Raw genomic sequence first — 12,135 nt, 5'->3', positions numbered from 1 at the left:
GGAGCCAGAGTGTGTGCTGTAGGGTTCGACGGGAGGAGCCCTGGTAAACTGTCCCGCCCATTTAGCGTACTTCCCTGATGACTTACGCAAGCCCAGCTACGCCAAAAACATAAGTAACTTTCTCACTGGAAATTCTAACAATGGCTTGTTCAGATCACAGTGCTTTGTAAAAAACCGCAATATATTTCAACTCAAATATGTAGTTTCATAAACTGTGGAACATAAATGGAATTAAACCAATCACTGTCCTCCATGTCAAGAGCAGAAACACAATACATTACGGTAGGAATGAAACTTTTTCGTTTTGATATCCTGTTTTTTCTTACAGAGGAGATCAAAACAAACTTTTAAGTGGCAAATTCAACCATTTTTTTGAGCAAATAATCTTTGATTTATGAGGCCTATACTTTGTGTTTATCTGATAATGTTATTATTTGTATGTTTTTCCTTGAAAATTCCACATAGAAAGAATGACCCACCCAATGAGTAAACGCCAAGGACTTCCTACAAATCAATCAGGCTTTCCAGTTGTCAGAGTCTAACTACTGAACAGATGTTCAGCTGCACTAGCTGGAGTCACATTGGTAATTTTATGTACTGGACTCCCAAAACAGTTTCCTCTTTATCCTTCACTTGTTTAAGTAAAGTGTCATCACATGTACTTAAGCGTGTAACAATACATGTATTTGTATTGAACCGTTTCGGTACAGGACGTTTGGTTCGGGTACAGGATTGTGCACGGGCGAGTTTCTGGAACAGAATGAAAGTTGCGTGCATTTACATTCGCCTGCAGCTACATGTGCAGCCCGTGTACGTCATGGTTAACGCTAGCGAAAAACAAGAGCTGGAGGACCCTCCCCTGTCGCTAAAGTCTCCGGCTTGGGAACACTTTGGCTTCCGGGTGAAATACGGCAACAGAGAAAGACAAGTGGATAAATTGAGGGCAGTGTGCCAACGTTGTTCAGCTGAGATCGGGTTTGTTTCCGGGAACACAATGAACATGCTAACTCACTTGAAATGGCACCACCCGAATATCACATATAAAAATATCACTCATAATCTTTATAGCAGTGGATAAAAGCTGTTAACAAGCTTTGAGGAGCTTATTTTTAATTTATGTTTTGCAGCAGGCAGTACATTCTTTTGGCCAAAAATATGAAGGTCTAAACCAAGGGCTACATGCTGGAACTGTGCTGTACTTTAGTTTGTTAAAAGCTGCTAACAAGCTGTGAGCTTATTTCTATAATATTTCATGTATTTTTGTTTCAGAATAGTATTACCAAGCAGCACTTTACAAGTATTGTTTTTTTGGAACTTTATTTTCATATTCTGTATAATGTTAACGACATTGTTGGTTTACTAAAGTTTTAAATAAACAACAAGCACATTTATGTTTTGCATTTTGTGCCATACTGTACCGAAAATTAACCGAACTGTGACCTCAATACCGAGGTACGTATCGAACCATGATTTTTGTGTATCGCTACAGCCCTACATGTACTAGTTCTCGAAACAAGTACAGTATTCACTTGTTACAATTAAAGGTCACAACAGCCATGCGTCTCTAAAGACTCCAACAGTCCTCGTCCCCTTTCACTCTCCCTATGTTACAAACGTTTTTAACGCCACAGTCCCTTGACTGAGGAAAGGTCAGAGAGGATATTAGAGTTTCACCAGCTGGCCTTCCCTTCTGGATGTCTCATTTATGGCCTGGAGCATATACACATAACACAATAGGAGGGTGAGCGATGCTCAGATGTACATGGACGAAATGTGAATGTGAGAAACATGAGAGAAAAGATGATTCCCCTTCTCTCTGTGTGTTTTATTCAAACACCATTAACCTATTTTCTTCTTTCACCACTGGTTTGATTGAAAGTCGACCACCTTGCTGCCCTATGGCCACAAGCCAACAAGGTGAACTTTAATCATAGACTTTTTCACACGAAACACGGATGAAAGTCACCACATTAACTTTAAGAAGAAAAAAACAAAAAAACATGAAATCCCCTCAATTTTCATTTCAGACAGACTCGACTTGAGGTTATGCTGGTATTTCCCTTTGCTTACCCACAGAAGAAAGTCACCTCCAGCCTTATCCCTTTAAGGCTGTAAAACACATAGAGAGTGCCCTTTCTTGTCTGGGAGGGAAAGTCTAAAATTACAGTTCAAAGAGGGCTTCATACATCAGTAATTGCTACCTGAGTAATCCTCCTGTTCTCACATGAATGAATTTAAGCTTTCTCCACTTCAAAATATTTATGATTGGCAGCTAAATCCAACTTTGGAACATGGACCTTGTTTATTCTATACGTCTATTCTACAAGCCTTTAAATCAGAGCTGTCAAACTTATGTTAGTTCAGGCGCCAAACGTGGAGCAGTTTGATATCAAGTGAGACACGAACACGGGCGGGAAAAAGCAATTCCGACATTACTGTGCCCTGGTTTGAACTTCCAGATGTAAATAATACATACATTCAAACAATAAATGATATCAGTCCCTGAAGTATCATCATGTCTAATCTTTTTTTGTTTTTTTTTTTGAGAAATTGAGATTAAAATTTGCAAGTCATGCAGTCATGTGACAAAAGCACAGAAAAAGTGTGAGCCCCTGCAAATATTGTGGAGTTTGTAAAGTCCTTCCTCTACCTTCTTCCCGGATCTTTTGTTGAACAGCTCAATGACAGATGACAAAAGTAGTTCTATTTCGATGTGATTTATTCTTCTTAGTCATAAGTAAAGTTTTAGCAGGCCTACTTATTCCTGAAAACCAAGCAGGTTGCATAGCAGATGGAAGCATGTAAAATCTGTAAGGGGAGTACAGATATCTTCTAGGCTAGGATTTACCCCCAAACAAGGAGTGAAGCTGGCTCAAACATGATTGGCCGACTTAACCACAAAACAGTTCAGCCCCTGCCCTGTGGTTTTAAGGGTAATTTAAAAAACAGTGTTTACTGTGTGCGTGTCTTGACCCAGGCATGTTTCTAAGGACGCATTAACACTGACAAATCCCAGAGGTTTAAACGCTCTGGGATTTATTTGCTCTGATAGTCCTCCTCATTCCGTCGGTGTGAACACGAAAACAAAGTTGAGAGCAAATCAACAGAAGAATTCAAGTGCGATTGTTTCTGTCGGTCTCAGAGTTTGCAATTAAAGTGTAGAGCGATTAGGAGTGCTGTGAACACAACCGCTCTCGGGGCAGATCAAACACAAGAAGTATCAGCGATGATGTAGAGCGCACAGCATTGTGGGTGATCAGTAAGAACTGACGACGGCGCAAAATTGGGCTTTAAAAACACCAAAAGCACGACAAATTGTTGCTGCTCCATTGTTGAATGTTGTGAAAGAACAAACAAAGAAGGAAGAAGTTTCTGAGCACTCTTAAAAGGTTGGCGTTCAGTGGGGCGGCCTTGGGCGGGGTGGGGCTGGTGGCTGGGGCCCGCTGTCCTCCGGGCTGTGCTGGCATCGGGGGTGTCTCATGTCGGCGCGTGGGTGATTGGGGGTGGCCTCCGTGGGAGGGGGGTGCTCTGCTGGCGACGTTGGTGTGTGGTTGCGGTGCCTTGCAGGGGGTCCATGGGCTCGCCTGCCTGTCGGTCCATGGCTGGTGGGGTGGCCCTGCCTGGGTGGTTGGTGGCGTCCTCTCTCGTTGGGGGGGCCGGGGCCGCCCACCTGTGGAGGGTGCTATGTTGTGGTGTCGTGCGGGCCTGGTGTGGGGGCCAGCCTCTCTCCTGCTCGGCCGCCGCCTGCTTTGGCGGGGCGGGCCGGCTCGCGGCGGGGGTCGTCTCCTGGGCTGCTGGGGGATGTGGCTGGTGCCTGGTTCCACCTGGGGGGGGTCCTGCCGTGCTCCGTACGGCAGGCATGGTTTGGGGGGGTGCCGCGGGGGGTCTCCGGTTGTGCTGCTCGGCGCGTCCCTGGGGCCCGCAGTGCCGCGTGCCAGTCTGCACCATCTACCCTCTCCGGTGGCCCGCCATGCTGATGGGCCGGGCTCCTACCAGACAGGCTTCCTACATGGGCACTTCACGTCGTTCACTCCCAGCTGGTCTGGCTCACCCGCTTGTTGCACCACACTCACATACCCAACCCTTGGGGGGCTGGATGGTGGGGCTGGGGGTGGAGAGGGCCGCCGCCTGTGCTACTATGTCGTGGCACGGGGGCGGCATTCCCACCTCTGGCTGCCCTACTAATCCCTCCAATTTTAATTACACCTCAACACACCACCCCCCGGAGGGTGGGACAACCACTTCCACCCTCCGGAGCTATTGCACCACATACACATATATACACATAGGCTGGATGGGGAGCACCGCTCCCCTCCATCCACCCTTTTTAATAGCAATTCATACATTCACTAAACACATACATTCACTCAGGGGATAGGGAAGTGCCTCTACATTGGGGAATGGAGGGGTGGTGGGTAACTTCACACATTTGGGCCTGTCGGGTGGGGGCCAGGCCCCTCTGTTGATGGCTGGGCCGCCGTGTGGGGATCAGGAGGGTGTGATTGGGTGTGGCGGGGCGGTGGGTCTCTGGGGGCCGTGGGGGGGTGTTGCTGGGGGCTCTCTTTGCGGGGTCTCTCCGGGCGGTGCTGGCCTGGTGGGGCGTGGGGGTGCCCCTTCCCTACGGGTGGGGCTTGGTGCTTGTCTCGTCTCCTGGTTGCCTTGGGGGTGCGCCTCGCGGCGTGCGGGTCTGGGGTGGCCTGCCGCGCCGGTGTGGGGGGTGGGCGTGCTGGCCTCTGCGCCAGGGCTTGGGCGGGGGTTGCTTGGCACTCCAGGATGGTGCACTTTGCTTGGGGGCGGCTCTAGCTGTTGCGATGGTTGAGGTCGGAATCGGCCGCTTGGTAGGTCTGTCCTGCTATCTGCGGGCTGGCAGGTGGGTGGGTTCTGCACCTTTGGCGGGGGGCTGCTGCTCCGCATCGATTGTGTGCCCTTGGGGTGCCTCGCTCCCGCGGTGGCGGCCGCCGGTCGCCCTTGCGCCGGGGGGGGATTACCCCGTGGCTTGTGCTGTCCAGTGGGGGGCGGGGCCTGGGCTGCTGTTCCTGCACCGTCTGGGGCGACTATGGGCTTGGATGTTGTCCCTGGGGGCGCTGCTCTTGGTGCTGCTTCCGTTCCAGGTCCTTCTGGCCTGGAGTCTGGTTCCTGCTGGCTCTGGGCCCGCCGGCGAGTGCCCGCTGGCTGCCCGGCTCTGGCCGTCTGCTGGGCGTGGGCCTTGGCTCCGCTGCTGGGGTCTCGGGCAAGATGCTGGCGGGGGGGTTGGGGGTTGGGGTCGGTTGCGGGATGCTTTGGTGCTCAGCTGCTTGGGGCTTCCTCGGATGTGTGTGTGGGGGGTGGTGGCTGCCTCTCAGCTTGAGATCTTAGGGGTGTTTGTTGGGTTGCTTGGCCGTGGGGGGTTGCCCGGGGCAGTTCCTGGGTTTGCGGTAGCGTTTTTTTTTTTGCACATATACTGGTATACGATGCACTGGCACGCCTTGGGATTTTTTTAAAAAAAGAAAAAATGAAAAAAGAAAAAAAAAACGTTGACCCATAGATGAGAACCTCTTCTTCAGGTTTCTGTTTCTCTGCCTAGAGAAGTCTCTACTCCAGTAACAGCGCTCTCAACTGGTTAGCTCATGTAACTGCACCAGAAGCTGTTTGGAGTGGATCAGAAGTTGTTCTCTGAATGAAAACCGAGCCAAACCAAGATAATACAATTATCAGCTGTCCTCCAACCATTCAGACCTAGTCCACGACTAAACCGCGGTGTGAAAGCACCCTAAAGCACCAGAGGCAATACAAGCTTCTCATGTGAGTGTATTAGAGTATCTATCTGAACCTGTGAGGCATTCATGCTATAATTCAATGCCTCCTAAATATCTAATCATCATAGTTTACACACAATTGAAAGAAATCAAAATAAATATATTACAAGTTTCATTGAATTTGTGAAATTGGAGGGACTGATATATTTACAGCTACTTTATCCCAGGCTGAAATGGATGCTCTGAAGGGCTGTATTTGGCCCCCGGGCCTTGACTTTGAAACATTTGTTCTTCATCTTTACTGATGGATATTTTACAACAAATTTATCAATAGAGGCCTCACCGTTTTACTTTTACAAGATAAGCATTATTTTGGCCAAATATCCAACTGCTGACTCTCACAGTGACTTTGGCCTGATTAGGTTTTTTACAGAAAAAAGTGATGATTTTCAATCAGCTTTGTTTGTGTGTGAATCAGGCCCTGTTCTTCCTGCCTGCTGACATCCTGACACACACAAGCTGTTAAAGCCGCTTCATTAGGTGCTGAATTGATGGCTGCCATAAAGGAAGAGCTTATTCACTCCAAAGGCTCACATTTTGGACTTAGACTGACGCCAGAAGCTTTGACTGATGCAAATCCAATTCACATGGAACCGTTTCAAAACGCTACCATAAAAAACGACTGTGTGTGTGCTTGTGTGTGCGTGTGTGTATGTTCTCATAGGATTCTTACAGTATAAACAAGTATTTATTGAGTTAATTGTAAGAAAGTTGTAGTATTTAATTACTTTAATCTACTTCAGAGATTAAGGTCACTTCTTCCCCTTGTTTGTAATTCCATGAGATTAAAGGGGGGTACCATGTAAAAATCACCTTTTCAAGCTTTATATCATGTTAGTGTGTCATTCCCTCCTGAAAAGCATGCCTCCAGTGTTTCTCAGATAAATTCACATATTTTTGAGTAATCTTTAAATCTCCTGCTAGCAGCCATTTTCCTGCTGTTTTGCTCAAGGGGACGAGGCTCCGCCTTGGGGACAAGCCCCCCCCCCCCTTTTATATTCTCTTCCTTAGTTCAGCCCACATTACCGGCCTCTGCAGATTTAGCTTTTAATTTACTTATTCAAACGCTTTTCTAAGAAACCCCTGGCTTATGTTTTCTGTACTCATTTATGTACGCATTAAAAAATTAAAAATACATTAATTGTCAGACAGCAGCCCCTCCCACCTTCTACCGAGCTACATAGAGACAGATGCAGCTGTGGTTGACACTTCCTACCGGGGTAAAATTAAGTGGTTAACTTCTTGAATAAGCCTAAATAATGGGTGAACTCATCCTTTAGCAACCCGGTAAGTTAAACAATCAGTTAAACCGTAAAAGCGGCACTGTGTTCCCTCTCTCTCTCTCTCTCTCTCTCTCTCTCTCTCTCTCTCTCTCTCTCTCTCTCTCCCCACACAGACACACACACACTGTTCCGTAGTCATCACGCCACTCACTGGAGCGATAAAGTGAAGGAGTTCAAGCATTGTGTTAGCGTCTGCACTTTGATTAGCATTCTAATGTATTGTAGCGAGCTTACACTGTACCATTCTAATACAATATTTTGTGTTTGATGGGGGACTGTCCATAGATATGTCAGACAAGCTAGGACTTTCTTAAAGAGACAGAGGTGAAATCGAAGCGTCATGAACAGAGTTGCAACAGAGGGAATTTCTTTTAATTTTTTTTATTTATTTTTTTTACTTTTGCTGCATTTTCCTATTTTGGGTAGCATAGGTATTTGAGTATGCTATAGAATGGTTCTATGTGGCTGGAAAAACATGATACCCCCCACCCCCATTAAGGTTACAGGCCCGCACATTAACTCTGAGTGTGAGAAAATAGAAGAAAAGCAGGATGAAAGTGAATTTTGAAATGAATTAAAACAGCTTTATTGGTCTAAATTCAAAGTCTGAATGCAGGAAGGGGGTCAAGATGAAAAAGAGACACTAAATAATGCTTTCACAACATGAGCTCGCCTCATAGAAAGACTAAAATCTATATTGGTATTAGAATCACTGATAGAAACCACAGGGAATCTGATCTCGCCTTTTGTTGAGCTTTCAATTGATTCAATTGATCGAAATGTAATGTAATAATAATATCACCCTGTTCCTTTCCTTCCATTATCATTAATTTACTTAAAGGAATCCGCCACTGTTTTAATAAATTTGGCTTAAAATCTTTGAAATCACTATGTCTAACAAAATACATTATTATGCACCATATACATGTATTTACCTTTTATAAATGGAACTACTTTACAGTTTTAGAGCCTGTGGTCCTCCATCTTGAAGTCACGTGATTGATGATGTCACACGGCCCCACTGCCTGTAAACATCCCATTGTTTTCTATTGGAGTGAAGCATTCAGCCTGCTTTTTAGATCATCATCAACATCTTTAACTTTTCCCGCTTTTTTCCAAAGATTTTGGGCCAAACTTGTAAAAACAGTGGAGGATCCCATTAAAACACATCATAATGGACCCAAAATAATCACTATGAGAAACCACAGGAAATCTGATCTCGCCTTTTGTTGAGCTTTCAATTGATTTCTCCCTCGAAATGTAATGTTACTTTCCTTTCCTTCTATTATCATCCTGTTACCTAAAAAATAACATTGTTTTCACTTCTTCTATTTCCGCACCAGATGTTATGTTAATATTTTTTAACAGTCCTTGGGGTGACCGAGAGAAACCGCGTCCCTCCCCATCTCTCTCTCCCTGAAGCGTGCAAAGAATTTCCACTATTTTAATTTTTTTTTTTTTTTTTTTTTTTTGCAAGAGTTTATCTCTGTGTGTGTGCCTGACTATTTGTCAAGTTAAAGGCGTTGGCAAAAAAAATAAAAAAAATCACAGGCAGAGCCCATGAGGCAAATATTAGGAATTAGGTGTTTTTCATTCCATAATGATAGGATCCCATGGCTTGCTTTTCCGTATGCTGTGTGCTAGTTCGAACATGCATCATATGCTCTGAAATGGGGGGCGGAGGGGGGGGGGGGGTGCCTGTCAATCACTAGTGCAGCTCTGACATCTGGCACTTAATGAATAGTTTCATAAATGAAAAGCCTCATACTCATGTGGTATTGATGACAAAGCAGCTGTATAGTGATTTAGCTCTTTTTTTTATTATTATTGATAAACCATATTGCTGTGCTTTCATCTGTTCTCAATCAGTTCCTGCTTTGTGTTTGACAGCTGAATTACTTCAGAGTAATTATTTAGATTACAGCGACAGTTGGCACAGAAATTATACGGTCCATGTGAAAAAGAGCAAACTCGCTCCTCTTGTTCTTTGACTTCAAGCACATATTTATGAGTTATCGACTATCCAAATTCCACACTGACTTTCAAGCATGACTAACAGGCTTATGAGGAATCATAATTATCATCATCATCATCTGTGACCAAAGGCATCAAAGGATCAGTGTGAAAAAAGGTCATGTTTACAGAAGACTTTTATCTTCAAAGATATAAGTAAGCATTATAGTGCAAAACATACACAGAAACCATGCATGCACAACTGTAACACAGAAGCAAATGTGTTGAAATTTCACTCTCACAATTATCTGCATGAGAGAAATAAAGCCACACTGTAGAATTTTATCCACCATAGCAAAAAGAGCAAAAAAGAGTTCAAGGTGAAAAACTGCTTCTCACTGCATGCTTTCAGACACATAATGATACACAAACGTCCTTTTGTTGTTGTTGTGTTTTTGACTCCACTATGAGTGTACATTTGAGCATGTGTGCATTTTTGGATGTGCTGTCCAGCTAAGTGCCCTTGTGCTGAAAGAGTGGAAGAATAAAAAAAAATCAAGGTTCTCTTTATCTGAGAGCAGAGCCCTGTTGTCTGAGAATGAACAAATAACTGATAAAATTGCATTCATGTAAAAAATGCAATTTTTTACATGAATGTAGTCTTTTTTGTGAGCTTTTTTCTTTTTTTTTTAATATTTTTGTTTTTATGGTAGATTTTGTGAGTTTAAGTTTTAGTTTGTTTTTTTTTTTGTTTTTTTTGGTCATTTTGTTTCATTCTTATAGGTTTTTTAATTGTGTGAGCTTCTTTCTTTATTTTTTTTTTTCTCTTTTTTGGGAACATTTTGTGAGTTTTAGTTGCTGGTTTGTTTTATGTAGGTTTAGATTAAAAAAAATATGTATATTAGTGCAGTGCCCGTAGGAAGTATGTCTTGCTATAGAAAAGTGGGAGGTTTAATATTTAGCACTGTAATTTAGGCTATAGTTTATATCTGCAGCTTGCTGAGAGAGGTGTGTGTGTGTGTGTGTGTGTGTGTAGCTAGTCGATTAAAATAACTGTGCAGAGCATAATATTTAGCACTGTAATATGCTACATATATATAGTGAAAGCCTATTTTTATTTCATTATATTGTATAATTATTATTACTGACCTTAGTTACAAACATTGCTCACTGAGGACACCTGCTGGTCAATATTTACAGGGTGTTTTTTGGGGGGGATATTAGACCCACTTTAGTCATTTTTATAAGCCCTTTGTGCAGTCACTTCTGTAAATTCTACGCAGTTTTCAACTCATCCTGAGTTACCTGACTATATCTGTCAACAATGAGCTGTTCTGCAAAGCTGCATTTAAGACAATTTTATGAATAAATGTATGAACGGTATCATTGCAGTCCAAACAAACTCGACGTTGCACACCATTGAACCAAGCAGCAGCCATGTTGAAAGTCTCAGGTCAACCTGAGCCTGATTTGCTGATATATTTGAGGAACCGACAAACAGACACAGAGACAGACAGAGATTCCTTGTTTTTTTGGATACAGATATATTCTGAGCTTTGTTCTTTAAATGTTTTTCTTTTTGAGATTTTTTTTGTTTTTTGATAGTATTTTGTGTTTTTTTTTTTCTTTGAAATGTATTTTTTCTTTCTTTTGAGAGGTTTTTTTTCATTAAATTTCTTTTGTATTTTTAATTTTTAAGATTCTTTTTTGTTGTTTGCAAGATTTTCTTAGTTATTGTATTTTTTCCAGTCATTTGAGAGCGTTTTTTTTTTTAGATTTTTTTTTTTTTTGCTTTTTTATTTTGTGAGCTTTTTTTCATTATTTATTTATTTTTTGTTGCAAGATTTTGTGAGTTTTTGTATTTCTTTTCTGTTTGTAATTTATTTTGAAACCGCTTTTAGTTTGACATGTCACCTGGGGTCTGTTTGCCATGTGAGACCCTACAAGGGGGCATTTTAAACTCCTGATGCTGCATGTTGACATGTTCCTACCTTTGTGAGTCAGTCGTATCCTTGGGTAGACGCTGTGCGCCGCTTGAGCCCAGTCCAGCATGACAATGTGCATGAGCATTACTAGTGACAGGTACATCATCATCATCATCTTCATCACTGACACACACGTCTATTCTTCAGTATGCTGAGCATGAAGAGGAAAAGCAGGAAAAAGGAGCGTCCACTCGTCTTTGGCTGGAGTTTAGAGAAGATTATCAGCCTCTGTGGACTGAACCGTTGCTTTGGTTATTATCCTTGTTTGGTCTCAGTAACCAGGGAGAAGAAAAGTCCAGTTGCTACATTCACGCCGCAGTGCGTCCATATGTCTCTCCGTCTGTTGCTCTGCCCATCACCAAAGCTTCGACCCTCTCGTCCTGAGCCAAAAAAAGGAATCGTCAAGTGAAAAATCCTGTAGAAAAGAAATCCCACAAAGATGTTGAAGCAGTTGCTCCTCGTGGGTAGGTCTGCCCCAGCAGGCAGTGTTAGACAGGCAGGCAGAGCTGGAGCTACTGTGCTGTGTTCCTCCTCCTGGGTCTACTGGAGCCACTCATTCTCTGGACCAGAGCCCAGGAAAAGGAGGAGTGGTGGGGAGCCTCGTGCCTGGCGTGCTGTCCTCGTGAAGCCTTCCAAACTCACACAAACATCCAACAAACCTCTGTTATAGGAAGGGTTCTACCACAGCTTCTGTTCTGTTGCTGGTGGTGCTGGTGGGGGGCCACCTGCTGCAGCCTGAAAGTGTGTGTGTGTGTGTGTGTGTTTATGTGTGTGTGTGTGTATCAGTGAGGAGGATAAAAGCTACCCTGAGATCTTTCTCTCCCTGGCAGGCAGCAGGATTAAGTGTGCCGGCTCTCCCAGGCTGACTCTCATGTCACTCCACACACACACACACCCCACCCCGCCTCACCTCCCCGAGCCCTACTCCCCTCCTTTTTCACCTTTCTGTTAGTCCAACCCCTGCTGCATTTACATGGACTCCAGCCAGGGCTAACCAGCACTTTGTCCTCTCCAATGATACGCCTAGTTGTGCTTGTTCCTGTTGTTCTTTCACGTCTGATCTTCTGCAAACTGAAGCTTTTAAAATCACTAAATGTCATTGATCCATGCATGTCTTCT

The 12,135-nt window shown here is 43.9% G+C and overlaps 1 protein-coding gene across 2 annotated transcripts in view; it reads right to left on the bottom strand.

Annotated features, from left to right (window-relative positions):
* The window catches only part of sema3e (sema domain, immunoglobulin domain (Ig), short basic domain, secreted, (semaphorin) 3E), a 39,725-nt gene extending 27,850 nt beyond the window's left edge, over positions 1 to 11,875 (bottom strand). For both annotated transcript variants that reach the window (XM_028450280.1, XM_028450281.1), the window contains exon 1: positions 11,023 to 11,875. In XM_028450280.1, coding sequence (XP_028306081.1) covers positions 11,023 to 11,137 — 115 coding nt within the window. In that variant the 5' untranslated portion in view covers positions 11,138 to 11,875. The remainder of the gene's footprint in view (positions 1 to 11,022) is intronic.
* Positions 11,876 to 12,135: the final 260 nt, after the last annotated feature.

The sequence above is a fragment of the Gouania willdenowi genome, chromosome 6 (assembly GCF_900634775.1).
Source record: "Gouania willdenowi chromosome 6, fGouWil2.1, whole genome shotgun sequence".
Lineage (NCBI taxonomy): Eukaryota > Metazoa > Chordata > Actinopteri > Blenniiformes > Gobiesocidae > Gouania > Gouania willdenowi.
The sequence above is the reverse complement of the archived record's forward strand: the minus strand, read 5'-3'. Positions and strand labels throughout refer to the sequence as shown.